The sequence below is a fragment of the Nelumbo lutea genome, chromosome 1 (genome assembly GCF_056320005.1).
Source record: "Nelumbo lutea isolate HS-2025 chromosome 1, American lotus-T2T, whole genome shotgun sequence".
In the NCBI taxonomy this organism is placed as follows: domain Eukaryota; kingdom Viridiplantae; phylum Streptophyta; class Magnoliopsida; order Proteales; family Nelumbonaceae; genus Nelumbo; species Nelumbo lutea.
Genome location: NC_142684.1, coordinates 9,087,343 through 9,108,293, shown reverse-complemented (window position 1 = coordinate 9,108,293; position 20,951 = coordinate 9,087,343). Strand labels below are relative to the sequence as shown.

At 39.3% G+C, this 20,951-nt stretch overlaps 2 protein-coding genes across 5 annotated transcripts in view; both read right to left on the bottom strand.

Annotated features, from left to right (window-relative positions):
- Positions 1 to 955: 955 nt before the first annotated feature.
- On the bottom strand, positions 956 to 18,351 carry LOC148873432 (uncharacterized). 4 transcript variants are annotated; one of them, XR_016104866.1, is made up of 4 exons: positions 17,379 to 17,510; positions 17,176 to 17,237; positions 16,144 to 16,255; positions 956 to 1,569 (listed from the first exon to the last, which is right to left on the bottom strand). XR_016104866.1 is itself a non-coding variant. In XM_088964054.1 (4 exons), exons 1-3 carry the CDS (start codon positions 18,149 to 18,151, stop codon positions 16,223 to 16,225), a joined length of 717 nt encoding a protein of 238 aa, XP_088820180.1. In that variant the 5' UTR covers positions 18,152 to 18,351; the 3' UTR covers positions 956 to 1,569; positions 16,144 to 16,222. The 4 variants fall into 4 exon arrangements, 3 of the variants coding, with proteins under 3 accessions (XP_088820180.1, XP_088820178.1, XP_088820179.1); XM_088964054.1 differs by lacking the exon at positions 17,379 to 17,510 and adding an exon at positions 17,530 to 18,351; XM_088964052.1 differs by having other exon boundaries at positions 17,410 to 18,299.
- A 1,240-nt stretch (positions 18,352 to 19,591) lies between these two features.
- LOC148873431 (2-alkenal reductase (NADP(+)-dependent)-like) overlaps positions 19,592 to 20,951 on the bottom strand; it is a 51,173-nt gene continuing 49,813 nt past the window's right edge. Inside the window, exon 5 of the mRNA XM_088964051.1 lies at positions 19,592 to 20,149. Coding sequence (XP_088820177.1) covers positions 19,771 to 20,149 — 379 coding nt within the window. The 3' untranslated portion in view covers positions 19,592 to 19,770. The remainder of the gene's footprint in view (positions 20,150 to 20,951) is intronic.

Sequence of the window (20,951 nt, the reverse complement as noted above, 5' to 3'; positions counted from 1 at the left end):
ATAATTGAAACTGGCGAAAACTCGAGCAAGTGTATAATCTTAGCTCCATGCAAATGTTGTATGCAGTCATCTTCATGATCTTCATTGAGATTGAAATCTTCATCACTGCTCATATTCATTAAGGGAATTAATCACTCTTGTCACTGAGGCTCAGTTAGGAGTACAAATACAAATTTGTAGAGTGCAAAACCTTGTATTATTTTTTATGTATTTGTACTCTTTCCAAACTGAGCCAGTTAGCCTAAGATTCTCAACTAAGAGTGCAAACAGATTGCATCGAATCTAGACAGCTCTATCCAAATTTGATCCAATATCCAGCTGTTAAAAACATAGATTTGATTTTGATCCAAGAAATCTAGGTAACAACTGGGGGATTTATTAGGGGTGCAAATTGGGTTGGGAATTTGTTAACTGATGGGCCCAATGCAGTTGAAAATCTTAAAATCGGGGAAACCTAACTTGCTCCCCTTACTGGTCACTCTCTCTCCTGTACATTGTAATTTTAGGTGTATTAGCCCGTTTATAGATACTGTTTTTACTTCCTACCTGATCCAGACTCCCGTTTATCCACTAAAGGAATCTTTTTTTCTTCCTTTTGTTGAGCATAGTTTTTGAATCACCGTTGACCTGGACAGTTGGACCATTCGGCCCTGGAATCATCCAAGTAAATCGGTTCCGCTTCATACTTAACCCGTTTTTGGCCAAAAGCATTGACTTGGTCAGCAAAAATTAACTTTTTTACTTGGTCAGCAATTGACCATTCGGACCATTGAGCATATTTTGTTTTTCACTATAGGCAATTAACTTTTTTACTAGTATCAACTAACCATCAAATATTAATAAAAATATTTTGTTTTTCATCCATAAGATAGCTTTGCTTCGGATTCAAGTATAACCATAAATGGATTAAAGGGGATCCATAGCCAACTTAAATCATGTAGGCTAGAGATGCATCTCTGGCAACTGGAATGATGCTCATATCATTTTAATTAGTCACAAAGTTCACACAACACTGAAGATTCATTAGTTTCCGTTTGTTTCCCTTCTAAAAGGAGTTGAAAATAGTCTTCACTTACTATAAAATTAAGATGGAGTATTAACATATTATAGATTGAAATTTTTACGCTTCCTGTAGTGAAAGATAATCAAATCAACCAACCATGAAGATTGAAGACTCATGCAGTGACTGATTATTCACGAGCAACTACAACAACTTGTTTTCCAACATTGCGCCCAGTGAAGAGTCCCATCAGAGCTGCTGGCCCGCTCTCAAGACCTTCAACTGTGTCTTCTACATAGACAATTTTCCCTTCTCTGATGTATGGGAGAATAAACTCTAAAAACTTTGGATAGAGGTGATAATATTCGGAAACAAGGAATCCTTCCAGGCGGATCCGTTTGGTGATAAGACAAAACAAATTGTGAACACCCTCAGGCTTTTCTAAGTTATATTGGGAGATCATCCCACATGCAGCAATGCGGCCATGGAATCTCATGTTGAGGAGAACTGCATCAAGCATCTTACCTCCTACGTTCTCAAAGTATATGTCAATGCCTCGAGGAAAATACCTGAGAACGATCAAACAGCAACCAACACTATCATGGATCAAACATCAAAGTAAAACAGGGATAAAGGAACTGTGATGCTAGACAACATTGGCATTTCAAGAATCAAGACAAGACAATACAATGTACTCAGTCTACCGACCAATTTCACAACAGCAGCAAACATTCAAGAGTGTAAAGGTTCTCAATGTGCTGGGCCTGGAGATATTGGCAATAAGTGGCGGTGGTTATTGCATGTGCATTACCTAATAACTAGTTTTACTTGGGGAACAAAGGGAATGTTTCATACCATTAACTATCATTGTTTAGAGATGATTGCATATTCTATACTTCCAGAAAAACGCAAGCCTACAACATACCTGGGTGGTTGAACTATATTAAAGTATCAAAGGTATTATCAACATTAATAAGAAGTTTATTTTGAACACATCTCTATAGCTAAAAAGATGGGGCAAATACACCCTGTAGTTCGAGGGATGTGATACTTAGCCCACTGTACTATTTTTTGCTGCACAGTCCCCCTACTTTTATATAATGTCAAACCCCAATGGTGTAAATGATAAATGAGAAATTACTAATTGCCCATATATCATTTTTATTCTTTCAAAGTAAAAAATCAAAATATTTTGTAGATCACTTTATTTGGCTTAGGTCATTTAGAAATTTTGGTTCTTTACTTGAATGGCCAAAATCAATTGAAACCTTGGGCTTGGATGGTTTAGATTAATTCTTTGCTCTTAGGGTACCTCTTTGATAGCCTAGATATTTTGGGTTTATTCCATATATTGTTTGAACAACTGGTGTTATTTGGCACATCACTTTATTTGGCTCAGATTTTTAAGGCAATTGGTACATTGCTTGGATGATAATGCAGCCAGTGAGATTACAGACTCCTAGGTCAAAAGTCAAGCTATGCCAGGATGGAAGTGAGGTCGCATTTCATGAGACCCAGGAAAACAAGTGTGAGCCCCATAAGATTGCAAGGGGCGAGACTCAACCCAGTGAGGCCAAGAACCCACCCTATGATGTTGTGAGATCACATACGCAAGACTTCAAGTGGTGCCTGTTTCATAACAGTAGAAATCACTGATTGTAGATGTAGTTGAATTTCTTGTGAAAGGAAAAGGGGAGGAAGATAAAGATTTCAGTAGTAGAGAAGAAAAAAGAGAGAGAAAAGAGTAGGGAGTCAACCAGGATTCTTGAATTAACCCTAGCCGCCAACCCCTCATTATATTTATACTTAACTCAAAGGATGAGATATTACGAGGATACCCTTAGTAGGGCGGCTACTAATGTAGCTGAACAGTCACAACTTAAAAACATAAACTAACGGGCCTAAAGCCCAACAACTTCCTAACTAAATAGCTTAAAATAAGAATAAAAAACAACTAGGCCCAACTCAACAACAACCTTCCCACTTTGTGAGATCGCCTCACTGGAGAAGCTGTATCGCCTTCCTAACAAGCCACCATGCCTGTTTCACGACAAGCTTTTTGCTAAGTTTGTATCATCTCTTTCCTTACTCTCTTGTTGACTTGTTATAGAGCCACAAAGATCATACCCTTAGCACCTTGAAGGGTTGAGAGATCCATCACATGGACGCCCAAAGAATGCGGAATAAGGGGCGAACTTCAAAATTTTTTTCTCTCCCTTCAACTGGGAATCACATTCCCTATTTAGAAAATCACATTTTCAAGGATAAATCTTGAACCTTAAACTGAACCAGATCTGAACCAAAAGGAATGGGAGAGAATGATACCTGATACGGAGAAGCAATATCTCCCAACAAAGGTGTTCACGCCCAAGGAAGGATCCAAAGATTGCTCCCACTGAAGATGGCGCAGTGCAGGATGGAGCAGAATCAGCAGTGTTCTTCCCCAAGAACTCTGTCCTTCTCAAGAAACAGTAGGATGGAACGTGAGCACAGCTTCCTTTTCAATCCTTTCTCAAAGAATTGATGTCAAGATCCAATCTTGACTTCTCCCACAGCTGGAGATCGAACTGGGAAACAGGGCGGCAAGATCAGGGAGGCGGCAAGAGAGTATTCGCAGGGTGCAGAATTCTCTCTTCTTGATTTCAGCACTAAAGAGGATCTGATGTATTTCTTGTTCTCTCAAGGCTGCCGCCCCCCTCCTTCCTTTTGTTAACTTGAAAAGATCAGCTCCTAGTCCCATTAGGAGGTGCTTATCCAAATCATATTTGGATCAGCCTTCTCTTCCAGTGATAAGGATAAACCCTTATCTTATCTGCAGATTAGATTAGCTTTATCCTAACCTTATTAGAAGGTTTCTAGATCTGAATCACATTCAGATCTGGACTCTCTGAGTGGATAGGATGAAGACCCTATCCTAACTGCTAATCCATCTCAGAATTCGCCCCTTTAATTAACTAAATTAATAGCCCAGTTCGAAATGGGCTTTAGGCCCATTAAGCTTATGTGCTCACTTAACCTTCCTAACTGCTGCCCAGTTGGGCTTCCTTGTATGGCGTGGGACCCAAGCATTGATCTACACATCAGCCACATGGGTTTGGCCCAGCCTTTGTTACAAGGCCTGGTCGAATACACTGTTAAGACAGTGCACCCCTTGAAACCCATCGAATGGGCTCTATGGGCCCAACACTTACCCTAAGTGGTCCCTGGGCCAAGCCACCTTGTAACACACAGGGACTGTGGGTAGATGCAAGATTAGCCCATCAGGTATTATCCTCAATGGTCTTACACTTAACCTCTCAGCCCATAATGATCATACACTGCCCGACAAGAGAGAACCTCTCCCTCGGCTGCAAGGAACAGTGTTGCACTCTCCACTTATATGGATCCCGGGAATTAAAACCCTTTTGCAAACATTTTAGAAACCATAATATATATACTTTTATATCTCATATAAAATATACTTTGCAAAACAAATCTCAACGGTTGAAATCGGCTGCCGGTAGTCTTGGTTTCCAACAGTGAGAGTGCATCCCCGATCATTACCTTTGTCCGACAAAGGGGCTGATCCTGTCACTATGATCACCCACTCAGATGAATTCTCGGATTGTCCCAACATACCCAGGTTTTGACCCCCGCTAAGGATCTCACTGATTGGTACATCAAAGACAGCCCGATCCGACACCTAGTGCAGCATCATTATCGAGTCTAGGGGTCGGGTGTAACTTTCCAGTTTTGCCCATCAATCTCCAAGGTCCAGGGCAATACTGGAAATCTGGTCCAGTTCAAAGATTCAATTAATCCCACACTGTATGTGCCTAGGGTCTCACCCTGGTAGCTGAGACAAGCCACCCCAACCGACTTGGTGGCACCACAGTGTCAGCCTTGTCAACATAGGTCTCCCCAGACCGACCCACTGGCTGTGAACATTCTAAACTAACACGAGTCTCAATAAGTGTCCAGTTTAAGGGTATTACACAGAAACATACCAAGGGAACATGAATCAAATATGTACTTTTATTCATTTACAATAAACTCATAAAGTACATCAATTTTGATTGAAGCTAAGGGCATACAAAACTGTCTAACACACCTCCTACGTGTGTGGAGACTAAGGTCACTATCCTCGTTGAGTTGCAAAACCTAGAGGAAAGCGTTGTCCCATTGCTTCAGTATTTGACTGTTGTAGTGTTTGCACTACCGTTGGTTGTCCTCTGAGAGACTTCATTTAGGGACTACTGGCCACACCATCTAGTATCAGAGCTAATGGCATCTAGGTGTGGAGGCCACAGTACCGTTGGTTGTCCTCTATGATAGGAGGATTCCCGAAATGCTCACCTATCCCTACTTCCTTCCCTATCCAGCTCACCTCGTAGATCCCATGTGGATAAGTATGACGAAGCTTTGACATTGTTCACTTGTGAGTTACCGAAATGAGAGCATTGTCATCTTGACGTCATGCAGCCATTGAAACACCCCTGGTTCAACACTAGGATGGTGGAATCAAGTGTGAAATCGCTGAGTTTGCAAGTATGGTACATCCTAAGGACTTCATTGGCTAGTTACGCAATGACAAGAAGTTTTCTGATTATAAGATAGTTCTTGAGGATAAGAAAGTTCCCCTCGTACCCCTTAAGCTACGGGGACAGGCCCTTGCTTGGTGGGACAGCCTGGGGTAGAACCGACACCAATAGGGTAAGCCCAAGGTTAGGACCTAGGAAGCCATGCAGTTTAAGATGAAAGAGAGTTTCTTCCCCCTAATTACCACTAAAACCTATTCATCCAACTACAGTCCCTGTGACAAGGAAAAAAGTCAGTTAACGAGTACACCTTTTTGTTCTAGTTACTCTTGACCCGGATGAGTCTCCAAGAACCCAAGGAAACCACTGTTGCCAAATACATTGAAGGACTCGAGCTTACTCTAAGGCAGCAGCTTTTAGTGGCCTCACACATCTACTCCATCTTTGATGCTAAACAAGTTGCACAGAGAATAAAGAAGTTGTGGGCCAAATGACCTCTTAAGCCCACTACACCCTTGACCTTGCAAAACAGCAAACCTGTAGCCCTGGCCCCACCAACTCAAGGAGCAACATCGTCACTCAGACCACCAATGAGATCAGACTCGCAAGGGTGTCTGATGCTTCAAGTGCAACGAGGTCGAACATACTGCCAAAAACTACAAGTTGAAGCGGGTTATGTATGATAATGAAAATCCTCAGCATGATGACCCTCCATTTGAAGTAGAGAATGTTGAGTTTATGGATGACGACTTGGAAAAGACCTGGTCATTTGTAGTAGTTTTCTAGCACCCCAGAAGGGAGAGAGTTATTTTCCATCCTCTAACCACCTTAAGTGGGGGGGCACATGTCACCCTAGGAAGAAGGATTTATTTTCCCACATTTAACCACTTGAAGTGGGGGAGCACATGTCACCCTAGGGGAGAGAGTTATTTTCCCTCCTCTAACCACTTTAAGTGGGCGGACACATGTCATCCTAGGGGAGAGAGTTTTCTTCTCCCTCCTTAACCCACTTTAAGTGGGGGGACACTTGTCACCTTAGGAAGGAAGAGTTTTCTTTTCCCTCCTTAACCCATTTTAAGTGGGGTGTCACTTGGCACTCTAAGAAAAGAGGAGTGGGGAGTTACTTAACCACCTCCCTCCTCTATATAAACCCCTCTCCTACAAGGAGAAGGGGCTAATGCCTTTTTGTTGGCTAATTCTATTCAGTTGATAGAATTTACAGCAACAAGAGAAAAACCAAAGGAGAAAGAAGAAAAGGGAGAAGAGGAGAAAGAAGAAGTTAGGGATTGCAATATTCCTTCTCCACCTCTTCATTACGATACTCCTACAACTTCCTCTATTAGACTTATGTCTTTACTTATACTCCTTTCACACACTTTCCTTCTTTGTTATTATTTCCTTTTTTTTCTCTTCTTCTCCCTGTCACGTTTTAATCATATCTGAGGGAGACAACCATCTACAGCCTTGTTCATGAAACTTGGCCGATTATGTGATAAGATCACTTTGGCATTCTGAAAACCTAAGATGGTTCGAGGGAGCTCACCCTCCTGAAAACAGAGTAGAGGAGAAGAAGAAGAGAAAGGAAGAGAGGAGGAGAGATGGAGATCAGTAGGGTTTCATTTTTCATGCCTAGAATAGGTGAGGTAATACAATACTTACACTCTCTCTTCAGTCTCTCCTGTACATGGCTTGATTGAGACGGCTAACTAACTGGAGGGACGTGGCCTCCTCACGTAAACAAACCTCAGTGGAGGTTGCACATGGGAGATCGAGTGCTTCTCTCGTGCTTGGCCTGGCTCTGGCTGCTACATGTCTTAGGCCTGGGTCACCTGTGATGGGCCCGAATGGGTAGTCGAGGGCCTATCAGTCCCACCCTCTTCAAGAAACACCTTGTCCTCAAGGTTGATGTGAGGATATAGGTCTTGCAGTTTGTCATAGTCCTCCCATGTGGCATCTTCTGGTGGCAAGTACTTCCACACGACCAGGGCTTGTTTGTGTGATTTCTTGCCCATTTTGACCCACCTTATATTTCTGATTTGTTGAGGCTCAATCAATATGTCCCCGTCTTCCGTGAACTATAGGAGGGCTGGGCTGACCTTAGTGGTAGGACTTAGACATGGTTTCAGCATGTTGACAGGAAAAACTGGGTGTAACTTCAAGGAAATAGGAAGCTCCAGTTTGTAAACTACCTGCCCTACTCATTCAATAACCATGAATGGGCCGAAATACTTAGGAGCTAGCTTCTGCCAAACCGTCAGGCTACCGAAGCTTGTCAGTAAGGCTGGAGTCTTAAGTAGACCCAATCCCCCACTGCAAATTCAAGCTCCCGGTGACTGCGGTCATAGGATAACTTCATGCGCTGATGGGCTCTCTGCAAATGCAGATTGAGGGATCTCAAAATCTCATCTCTGTTCAATAACTGGTCTTCTACCTCAACCACTGTAGAAGTCCCCTTCTCGTAAGGAAGCACAGCTGGAGGATCTCTCCCATAAACTATTTTAAATGGACTGGTCTCTGCTGAAGCTTGGTATGTGATGTAATACCAATATTCGGCCCATGGCAGCCAATAAGCCCACTGTTTGGGCTTCTCCTCGATGAAGCAACGCAAGTAAGTTTCAAGGCAATGATTGACCACCTCGGACTGCCCATCTGTCTGGGAGTGGTAGCTGGTGGTGTGAAGCATATGTACCCCTTCAGAAGAATAATAAGAATCCCAGAATTTGCTCATAAAGAGGGGGTCTCTGTGGGTCAAGATAGAGTTCGGAGTGCCGTGCAATTTGGCTACCTCCTGGACATAAGCTTGAGCCACTGTGGAAGCTGTGCACGGCTGTGGTAGAGCCAAGAAATGAGCATATTTGCTCAGGCGGTTCACAATCACCAGGATCACTGACTTCCCTGCTGATTTAAGCAACCCGGTAATAAAATCCATGGTAATGTCTTCTCATACTCATTTTGGAATGGGTAAGGGCTGAAGTAGACCTGCAGGAGACTGGATGCTATACTTGTGCTGCTGGCATACGTCACAACATGCCACATTACTCTGAACCATGCGTCTCATTCCCCTCCAATAGTAATGGCTCGCTATCCTCTTGTAGGTTCTGAGAAACCCAGAATGCCCACCTATAGCCGAGTCATGAAATAGCTTGAGCAACTCCTGATACTCTAATTTGCTGGCTACTACCACACGACCTTTATAGAAGAGTGTAGTACCAGTTACGGAATACCCTGGCACTAAAGTGGGATCCTTGCTCCATTGGGATTGGATCCGGCTGAGTTCTGGATCTGATTGTGCCTCCTGCTGGATGAGGACATACAAAGGATAATTGGGCTTAGACAGGCCCATCAACTGGAAATCTTCTACCCTAGATAGTGCATCTGCAACTGCATTTGAAGGTCTAGGTTTATATTCAATATGAAAATTGTAACCCAGAAGTTTGTAGGCCCATTTTTGCTGTTCTGGGCTGAGAATTCTCTGCTCCAATAAGTGTTTAATGCTTCAGTGATCGGCTCACACCGTAAATCTCCTTCCCAGAAGGTATGCCCTCCATTTGTGTACTGCTAAGGTAATCTCCATCAACTCTTTCTCATTTGTGGACTTGGATTGGGCCTGGGCTGATAGAGCTCGGCTGAAGAAAGCCAATGGTTGCCCATTCTGCATTAAGACTGCATCAATTCCCTTCCGTTCCTCGCCATGGGTGTGGATAGTCGCTCAAACTACCCCACCAGTGCCAACAAGGTCTCCTTGATGTCCTTCAGTTCTGATGTGGTTCGATGGACTTCTACTTCAATTCGATCAACACAATCATCTACTGCAGTGGATCTCGTATTAGTCATCAATGCTAAAGCTCTGATACCAATTGATAAGATCACTTCAATATTCTGAAAACCTGAGCTGGTTTGAGGGAGATCACCCTCCTGAAAACAGAGTAGAGTAGAGGAGAAATAGAAGAGAAAGGAAGAAGAGAGGAGAGATGGAGGAGATCAGTAGGGTTTCATTTTTCATGCCCAGAATCAGTGAGGTAATACAATACTTATACTCTCTCTTCAACCTCTCCTGCACATGGCTTGACTGAGACGGCTAACTAAATGGAGGGATGTGGCCTCCTCACGTAAACAAACCTCAATGGAGGTTGCACATGGGAGATCGAGTGCTTCTCTCGTGCTTGGCCTGGCTCTGGCTGCTGCATGTCTTGGGCCTGGGTCACCTGTGATGGGCCCAAATGGGTAGTCGAGGGCCTATCACTATGGTTTCTCATAACCTATTAACCTATGTGTGAGGGGAAAAACCATCTACAACCTTGTTCATGAAATTTGGTTGATTATGGTTCCTCACACCATGATAAATGCACATAACCACAATTTAAAGGCCATTTGCAGCCTTATTGATGAAATATGACTATTTATAATACCTATTTACTTGTTATGTATAAAAAGTTTGTTTATTTATTTGCTGGTTTTCTCTCAAACAAAGAGGGAATATATACCAGAATTTTCAAAGGAAAACTCTGTAGAAAAATGATACTTAGTTTAGTCTATTCATTTGTACTAATCAGAATCAAAGGTTTTCTCTGCCCCTAGCAGAGATGTAATTAAGGAAATATCTACATGATTTCCTGAATGGGGCTTACTCAAATAACAAAAAAAGACCCAGTTATTAGTCTAATTGGGTGAATTATGTTATGTGAGAAGTTATACTAAAAAAAAATTTCCACTAACAGATGTTAAGCATTATGCAACCACCTTTGTAGCAAGCCCCTTGAGGCAAGCCTAAACAAGTCTATATCAGGGTCTTAAATTTTTCATTTGTACAAAAAAAAGATTTTATAACTTCAATCATCTTTTAAAAATCACTTCTATTAAGATCGATGAATGAGCAACATTAGCAAATATGGGGTGGGTTTTCAAAGCTTGTTTGGGCTTGTCTTGATGGGTTTGGTCAATGGGGTTTGGAGGCATCCGGCTTTTGAAAGTGTTGTGCCTAGAAGCTAGGCAAGGCACATACCTTAAAATGCACCTCACTTGTGTGCCTAGGTCCACCTCAGAAGCACCATTCAAATCACTAGCCCCTGTGATCCTCATGAGTCTTCAATCTCTCATCAGTGAGTACACACACACCTCTTTCCAGAAGAGTTACCAAACAATTTTCCCCATTTGTGAGACATCCAACACCAGGTTGACCTCGTCCCAAGCGCCCATGCCCAACCAACCCCATTATAAACTCAGCCCTTAGGAACATTTTGGGCTGCAGCAACAAGTCAATGAGTTGCTTGAGAAGGAACACATCTAGCCTAGCCTAAATCTCTATGCAGTCCCCACCTTGCTCATTCCAAAGAAAGACGACTCTTGGTGAATGTGTAGAGTTGAATGTGTATAGTATATTCTTATATTATATATATAATATAAAAACATATTTTACATAAAAATATTTTTCCTAATATGTTATATAATATATTTTTCTATTCTAAAAATATATACGTACTTATGTATGTATGTATGTGTTAATCGAGCCAAGCTTGCTTACCTTGAGGTTCGAACTCGAGCTCGAATAACTAATCAAGCTTACCCTAAGGTTCAAACTTGATTCGAGCTCAATTAGAATCAAACTCAAATTAGCCTAATCAAACTCAAGCCCAAACTATTCAATTAGAGCTCGATTTGACTGAAGCCTTAGTTGCAACAATCCATGAGTGGCCTACACCAAAGAACTTACACAAGACTGAGTTTCCATGGACTCCCCTCCTACAAGCAATTCATCCATGACTTCAGCACCATTATGGTCCCTACCACAAACTGACTACATAAAGATCAAGAAGAAGTTTTGAAGGACCAAGGCAACACAAGCAGAGCATTTTGCGAGATCCAAGGATAAACTAGCCAGTGCCCCTGTCCTCACACTCCTTAATTTTAATATTCTATTCAAGCTTGAGTACGATGTGTCCAAGGTTGGGTTTGAAGCAGTCTTATGCAGCTCAAGCGACTTGTTACCTACTTCAGTGAGAAGCAAATAGGACCCTAGCTTAACTACAGTACTTACAATATTGAGTTCTTCACCATTGTTAAAGCACTAAAGCATTGGTGCCACTATCTCATTTCTATAGAGTTCATCATCTACTCTGATCATAAGTCCCTCAAGCACCTAAACTCACAAAGACACCTCAATGTGAGATACGCTAAGTGGATCAACTACATCTGGGAGTTCACTTCTTCCTTGAAGCATAAGGCCAACAACAAAACAAAGTGGTTGATGCTCTCAGCAGAAGAGTGCTTGTCATTGCAATGTCACAGATAAAGGTGTTTGGTTTTGATTAACTTTAGAGGGATGACTTGACAGTATGGCCGGCCAGAAATACGAGAAAGAGAAGAGAAGAGAAGAAGAAAGAAGGGAGAAGAGAAGAGAAGGGATTTGCAATGTAATTGAAAATTCTGTACTAAATTTGCATTTTGATACCTTTTCTAAAGTCTAGGCTTTGACTACCAAATGCATGCTGAGATATTTCCCAATCTTCAGTTCGAAAATGGTAATCCATAATATTCAAGCTCTATGACTGCTTTTGGTGCCTCCTTGCACATGTACTGAATAGAATCCCGATCACCCATACAAACCCAATACACTTGTGTATTAAGTATTAACACTTGGAAAAAGAAAAGAAACAAAAAGACCTCAAGAGAAATTCTTAATCGATCAAAATAACTCTTGATGGAATTTGCATCAGCACAAGATGAAAAAATTTAAGCCACTAGCTTCCATTAATATGGCATACATTAAATGTTGGATCTTCCTAGTAGGTATTCAACTAAAGTACAGTTGGGAAATGCAGGAAAGAATGTTGAAAAAATATATAGAATATGTGTACCACATGACACTTAAGTGAATTTCTCCTAGTCAAGGCTTGAAAAAAGCTCATATAATATAAGAAGCATAAGGTTTTTGCTCAAAATAATTCATACAAGAAAGACCAAGTCTTAGTTATCAAGTGAAGGGAACACCAATATTTTGGAAGAAAACAACTTCTAGTTGAAACAGGTACTACACTTAACCAAGTGAATGGGGTCCAAATGGGTTGTGTAAATTCTGGTTTACTTTTGCTTCAGTTTGACTTTGTTTTGTTTGTTTGTGAGGAGTAAAATAAGAAGGCAGGAGGAAGGTGGTTCAGATGCAAAGTTTGTACCACCAATTGTTCTATTTTATATGGAAATAGATAATCGCATCAATGACCAATGTGTTATTTGTAATTATCCTTCAATAACTAATGACTAATGTGTTCTTTGCTTTTTTTACATTTTTTACTCTCTCTCTCTCTCTATATATATATTAAAATTTTAGCATTTTCAATAATTTTTTGGTATTAACTGAAATATATGATCATTTTGATTGTTTACAAGGAGGGGAACCCGCATTTTCTCCATGGTTTTCTCTTTTCCTGCTTGGGTTTCTGTATAGAACCAAGTTGGTGGATGCACAAAAGGATGATCGATCAACAATGTTGGCACTTAAGGAAGAGCTCTCAGTACCTAGATGGGCTACTAATGAATTGGATTACTGCACTTGGGCAGGCGTACACTATAACTATAGCTCGAACAGGTCTTTACTGGAAATGCTTAATCTTTCTCACATTGAGCTCCAAGGTAACATAAGTTTAGCCTCTGTGTTGAAAGCTTTAATGTGGCTTGACCTTTATTACAATAACTTTAATGGACCAATCCCTCAGAGCTTTGAGAATCTATCCTAGCTTGAGTTTCTTGACTTATAGTGGAATAAGTTTGGAAGCTTGATTCCCCCTAAGTTAGGAAGCATCAGAAACCTTTGGTCACTAAACCTCTCCAATAACTTTCTTATTGGAGGAATACCCGATGACCTTTAGAATCTGAAAGGTTTACATGATCTCCAAATTTCTGGAAATAGATTGAATGGTTTTATCCCTAAATGGGTGGCCAACCTATCCAATTTGAAAGTTTTTTACAGCCTATGGAAATGAATTAAGTGGTAGAATTCTAGAAAATTTAGGCTCTTAATCCGAGCTTTAGTTGTTAAACCTTCACTCAAACAATCTTGAATGGCCTATACCAAAGAGGGAAGGACATAGAATACAAAAATATTGTATATTTTGTTTCCACAGAAAATAAAGAGCATGAATTCCACTATGCGTTGCAATGGTATCACAGTATTAAAGGTAGTGAACAGTGAGCGCTTGGCAAAGGGTTCAATCAGATACAACAGCAACACATGAATCTATAGATTCATAAAGTTTTGGTTCTTCTCAATTTGAACATATATCCCTCACTAACAGGTTTGTTGTCATCAGTTAAAACTAGCTCTTATCAGGTTAAATAGGCCCCATTAATGATAGGGTTGGTTCTGCATCTATTACTTAACTAACTAGGAAAGATATCCATACAATGCATAGACTGTGCTGTGTTAAAAAGATACCCATATTCCAGAAGGGAGTGATTAGATTTGAAACTAAATTGGCTATGGGATGAATTTAAATAAAATTAAAAAAAAAAACACAAAACTTTGATAGGGATAGAAAGGCAAGAGATGAGGAGAGAGAAAAAGGTAGAAGTAGACATGGAACCCTGCAGAGTGTTGATCATTCTGGCATAAGCAATTCTTGGGCAGATTCATTTGTTGGTGGGCCTCAATCTTCATAACAAGAGACACATGAAACTTGTCTACAAGTCTTGTACAACTACACCCGTGACACAAATCATCTGTCAGTGGTTAATGAATGAATTGCTAGGTCTATCTAGGGGTTAGGTTACAAGTCAATTTGGTTTAGAGGGTATTATAGACTGAGAAAAGTACTGATTTTCTTGGCCCACATCATCAATCCTACAATGTGCCATTGGACAGGTCAAGTATTGACTTCCTTGCCTCTTTGGCCCAGGTATATCATTTTATCAACTGAGTTTTATTTTCTTCATTTCAATCACATCGCATTTTGTAAAGATACAAAAACTCAGTCCTAAAACTGAGTTTTGGGACAATGAGTGAGCATCTTTTCATTCCATTCACCCTATAGATCATCAATATCTGTTACAAAATCAAATTTACTCTTAACATTGGCAACTCTCATTCTTGAATTTCTAATGAACTGATGATCCTTGAATTCAATTGGGACAAAGACCTACTTTGAACTTTCAGATTTCAACACTTTGTCCCACCTTCTTAATGGGTTTGAGATAAAGATAAAACTATGAAAATGCCATTCAATGTTATACATTCTTAATGGGTTTCAGAATGCATCTAGTCTATTTAGTTTAAGGGTGGTGGCCCTACCCAAAAGAAGGGGAAAAATAATTTGGAGAGTTATCAAAGTAGCAATTCTATGGACAATTTGGGAGGAGAGGAACAATGGGTTGTTCAAAGAGCAATGTAGGCCCTTAGAGCATAACTAGTCCAATATAGCAGAGGAATGCTATCTATGTTTAGAATATTGCTTTCATTATATATGCTTAAAGGCTCAAGAAGTCTGATCGGTGCCAAATAACCCCTTCTTTGGAGCTTTACTTCAAATAATAATCATCACAAGCTGAATTTAACATCAATCAATTCCAAAGCATTAAGTGCAAGATATTGCTATATAGAAATTGATTTCAGGTAAATGGATTATCATTTGAAGCCCTAGTTTCAATGTAAAAAGACATAAGTCATTTAATCTGGTAGGTTTGGAACTTATTGTTTATGGGGTCATAAAATTACTAGCCATAGTCACAGCTATAGGTCATCTATATATTAAGGTAGATATATCTCCATAGTGTATTTAGAAGTGGTACTTTTCTTCTTCTGTTTTGAGGGTGGATTTTTTTAGGGGTCCCTAATTGGATGTCATATACAATTTTTCTCAATTTACAGAGGACTGTACTTTGTCTTAAAAAAATAATAATAATAGAGGTCCATGCTTTTGATATCAATATGTTTTACTATACTTTACCTTAAAAAAAGTTAAAATGGGTAGGGTAAAGAACAACATGGAAGGATTATGCAAATAGCTAATGGGAGGGTGGCAGGATTTCAATGAGGGGCTCAGATTTGACTTTTATCTTATTTGTTTGTGATAAATAAAATGATGTTGCCAGTTACCCCCACCTTATATCAAAGACAATGAAGATAGGAGGGTTATTTGTTTGGGAATTGGGAGTGAGGCAGGAAGATAGGAGGGTTATTCAAGGAAGTAAAATGATGCATGGATGTCATGGTTCTGTTAGTTATTTGTTTGCTTGTTTGTTTTCTTAGTGTTTGTATAGTTTTCTTTGTTTTTCTCTTCCCATTATTGAACTTTCAAATCTGATTATTGAATTTTCAAAATCTAAATCCAATCCAAAATCCGAAATTTCCAAATCAGCACCCATGTACAACAAGGGATTATACAACAAAGGGGCCACTACTCTCAAGACTCAAAACTGTGTTCTTACCCCTTTTACTTGGGATCCATTAAATATATTTACTATTTTGAACTTTGATACCAATTCTATATTTTTACTATTATGTACAAGTTCGTAAGCAGTAAAGTTATGGTCTCTTTACTTGAAATTGGTGAAAATTTGTTTATATACCAAAAGCAATAGTGCCATAGCAACATATAAAGAATTAAAAGAAAGGCTACTACAGAAGCATGGGTGTACCTGCTCAGCCATCTGTTGAAACATTCTTGGGCCAATTTTCTTGTGATAGACCTCATTTCAACAATTGCAACACCTCTTACTAGGAGCTGGCTTTAAAATGTTCTCTCCAAACCTAAAGATATTGCAGAATATCATATGATTGAATTAAAATATTGGCAGATTACCAAACAAATTAAATATTATTTAACTAATCACAAGAGATTTAATCTTTGAAAGCAATTACAATTAACAAAAAAAAAAAAAAAATCTTTGATAGAAACCAAATGCAAAATCAACATGGTAGATGGATTCACTAGCATAAATTCAACTAGAGCAAAAGAAGAATCATATAATGGAGTTATTCAATGATACATAAATAATTTATCAGCAAAGGTAAGTTATTAAGTATTATATGAAACTTAAGCTTACAATTTTGTGGGTATAATTTACCCACACCCATAGGAGTAAACAAATACATCTAGAGTTCCAATCCCCAAAAACCAGCCTTACAATTTAGCCCAAAATATTCCAAGTAATCAAAACATCAATAACAAAGATTCCAATTTCTCATTAATGAGTCCAATGATATATAATTGTACCTCAACAACTAACATCATGGTTCTCATCTTTAGACTCTAATTCAGTTTAGACATGATGAGACATAGGAATGTAGCACATCAAAAAGGACACAAGCGTGAGTCTTGCCCAAATGAGAGAAAAACTTCATTAGATAACAATCAAGAGTGGTATCAAGTAACAGTATCAGACTTCTTCATTAGTCCTCATCTATTCGTTGAAACATTACATCAGCCATTTCATGCTTCTAAAGGCATAGTGCATAGGAAATGCATGGACTTTTTTAGATAAACTCATGCAACTATGACATGCTAAGTTATTTCTTTTCCATTCAACCTTTCCTAACAAATACCCTTGAATGAGAAATGGGTTATAAGCAATATTAGGTTCATGGGAATCTTGATTAGAACAGAACCTTTTAACAAATTCTACCAAACAAAGAACCTTTTAATAGAAGACAGAGAGAATCATACTAACCCCAGCCCGCATCTGGTTGAGTCCACCATTGGTATGAACAAGCAGGTAACCACATGACTCTGCTGCATTTAGTAAGAGAAACCCTAAGCCAATGTGGGTTGAAAAATTACCGAACTAAAAAACCACATGTCAAAGGAAGAGAAACCCTAAGCCAAACTAAAAATAGCTACTGAAACACAGAGAGAGAGAGAGAGAGAGATCACCAGGTACCAATGTGTGAATAGTTCTACATACCCTCTGAAGTCGACAGAGCCCAAAGGATGCAAGAGGGAGATTTGCACAGAAAACATATTTTTGGTACAGAACAAAAATCAAATGGTGAGATTGACTGAATAGAGAGAGAAAGAGATTTACCAACGGTCAGATACCGTTCGATTTCCCTGAGTTCTTCCTCTTGAAGCTCAAGAATAACTTCAGGGATCGCCATTGGAGTTCTCATCCATTTTTCTCCACCCCCTCTTCTGAGATTTAGCCGCCGAACTCCAACAAAGAAAAAGAAGACAAGAGGACCCACCACATTCTTGTTGATTGGAGGAGAGGGAATGGGGTGGATTACTCCTAGTTGAGTCCAGAGTTTATCGACCATAGGATCTTCCTGGAAGCTAGTAAAACTCGACACCATTTGAATATGCTCTAGAGCAAGTTCTCCATGGTCCAATTCATCTGTAAATCGCTTAGCAACCAAGACTTTTGCGCCCCACCTTACTGAATTGCAAAACTCAATACTCAGATTCGGATTTCGACCATCGGTCAAAGGAAGCATACATGCTCTACAAATCCATCTTCTTCGAGAAACCTTACTGGAGACAATTCCAAGAAATAATTTTTTCCCACAACACCCAATTAACCAGGGATTCTTTACATTTCCACCTCCACTCCTAACCCCAATTCTATCAATCCTACAAGGATAAACAGAAGGCAAAACCCAAATAAGACGCGAGACAACCCATCTCGTAGAAGCAAATTGCAAGATCATTTAAACCGTTGAAACTTAGAGACCCGAATCCAAAAGGGGCTCTGCAATTCATACGAAGTAAACAGGTAAATATGAATCCAAAGCCAGATTGACTGACAAGGAAGGGAGGGGCGGAAGGAAGATGACGAAGTTGAAGCTGTGAAGCATTATATTGGACAGTGGGGACAAGTCAGGGAAGAAGATGATGAACAGTCATTTTTGGGTGCGGGGGTATTTTAGGCATTATATATTTTTATCAGGGTTTGAAGAAATAATTAAAAAAATAATTTAAAGTCACTTTTTCAAAGAAATACTTATTAAAAAAAATAAAGTATACTTTTTTATCAAACACCCATAAATACTTAAAAACCACTATGTGTGGTCTTATGTCTTAGAAGAAGAAATAATTTTTTTAAATGCTCTCAAACAGGGCCTAGATATATTTAATGTAGCCACTTCACTTTTTCACATGCTTGTATTCCTTGTTTACCTACATTTTCTTTAAATTTACTTCAAGTAGTTATTTAGCTTACTTGTTGAATCTTCCTAAAATTGCTGTAATCCTTGCACACACACACACACCAAATCTCCACAAGAACAAGACGGTGGTCATACACTCATACCAATTAAGCCAACCACCCATGAGTTGGGTGACTCAACTTGACCCATGTTCATCTATATTTTTTTAATTTCATGAGTTCATTTAGCTTCAATTTCTTTTAACAAAACCCGTGCATTGCATGGGTCCTAAGTAGTAAAAAAATATAAAAATAATATACTTTTTCTTTGATAAGTAGGGGTGATGATAATTCTTGACTTGACCAAGGAAACCTAGCCTGATTCAGCCTACAATAACATATATACAAACATATTTTATTTTATATTAAATATTTTATAAAAATACAAAAAACTCTAACATATATATATTCGTGAGCCAACACCCTATGCCAAGTCATGGGTCAACTCAAATATGAGAACTCATAGGCAAAGGCCTTATTGCTTTCATCTATAAAACGATACACAGTCAAGCCATACTACGTGTATGGATTAAATGAGGCCCATGCCTTATTTTTTGTGCCATACGCCCAAAGAATAACCTAGCTTGGCCTTGTGCAATACTTTTTTTTTATGTATTATACACTATCTAATTTAAAATTTTAATAAATAATTAAATATTTATTATTAGATGCCATAGGCCAACCGGCCTTACAAACCTCGGCTCTGGCTTATATTTTAAGCCCAGGATCTGGGCCAGGCTGGACTCTGGCATGGGCTAATAACCCTTATCATAGGTGCTAAGTCTGACCCAGCCCAGCGCATCATTACTCCTAATCCATAGCCATCTTAACGAGATCAAAATTTTAATCATGAACCCTGTTCGTAGCCCTACATCCTTGTAGGCTAGAGATGCGTCTCTGCCAACTGTATGTTGTTCATACCATTCCACTTAATTAGTCAAAATTCACACAAAACCCTAAAGATTCATTAGTTTGTGTTTGTTTCCCTTCTAAAAGGAGTTGATATAAAAGAGGGAATATAACAAATACATTGTAGATTGAAGTTTTCATGCTTCTAGTAAAAGAAAACCAAACCAACCAATCTTGAAGATTATGAAGATTGAAGACTCATGCAGTGACTGATTATTCACGAGCAACTACAACAACTTGTTTTCCAACATTGCGCCCAGTGAAGAGTCCCATCAGAGCTGCTGGCCCGCTCTCAAGACCTTCAACTGTGTCTTCTACATAGACAATTTTTCCTTCTCTGATGTATGGGAGAATAAACTCTAAAAACTTTGGATAGAGGTGATAATAGTCGAAGACTATGAATCCTTCTAGGCGGATCCGTTTGGTGACAAGACAAAACAAATTGTGAACTCCCTCAGGCTTTTCTAGGTTATATTGGGAGATCATCCCACATGCAGCAATGCGGCCATGGAGTCTCATGTTGAGGAGAACTGCATCAAGCATCTTACCTCCTATGTTCTCAAAGTATATGTCAATGCCTTCAGGAAAATACCTGAGAACAATCAAACAGCGGCAAACATTATCATGGATCGAAGTGAAACAGAGATAAAGGAACTGTTTTCCTAGAAAACAGTGCCATTTCAATACTACAATGTACTGAACTGCAATTTCACAATAACTGATGCAGGAGGATTCAAGAGTGCAAAGGTTCTCAATGTGCTGGGCATGGAGGTTTTGGCAATAAGTGGTGGTGGTTATTGCATGTGCATTATCTCATGAGTCATAACTAGTTAACAAAGGTAATGCTTCATACATTAGCCATCGTTATTTAGAGAAATGATTGCATATTCTATACTTCCAGGAAAAATAAAGCAAACCTACGAGATATCTAGGTGGTAGAACTAGATTAAGGTATCAAAGGGAATTTTTAACATTAATTCATCAAGGAGTTCAATTTGAACACATCCCATTGCTAAAAATGGGGCGAGGCCTAGTGAAAAGACAAAATTCCTGCATGCAATGATAAAAAATTGAGAGATGTGACACCTAGTCCACTGTGCTATTTTTTGCTACATAGTCCCAAATACTTTCATTCAGATGTCAAACCCCCTGATGGTACTAATTGCCCATGCTTTAAGAGCAAAAATCAAAATTAGGTGATGTCTGACTTAATAACAGAGATCATATATTCTACCATGTGAAAACTTTGTCACATTATTTAGATGGCTTAGATCCATTGATGACTTGTAAAGAAATCATTGTGACAAATCAGACCATTATTTTAATTTGGTACATAACTTGGATGGGTGAAACTAATCCATTGCTCTAAGACACCACACTAGTGGTACTGATTT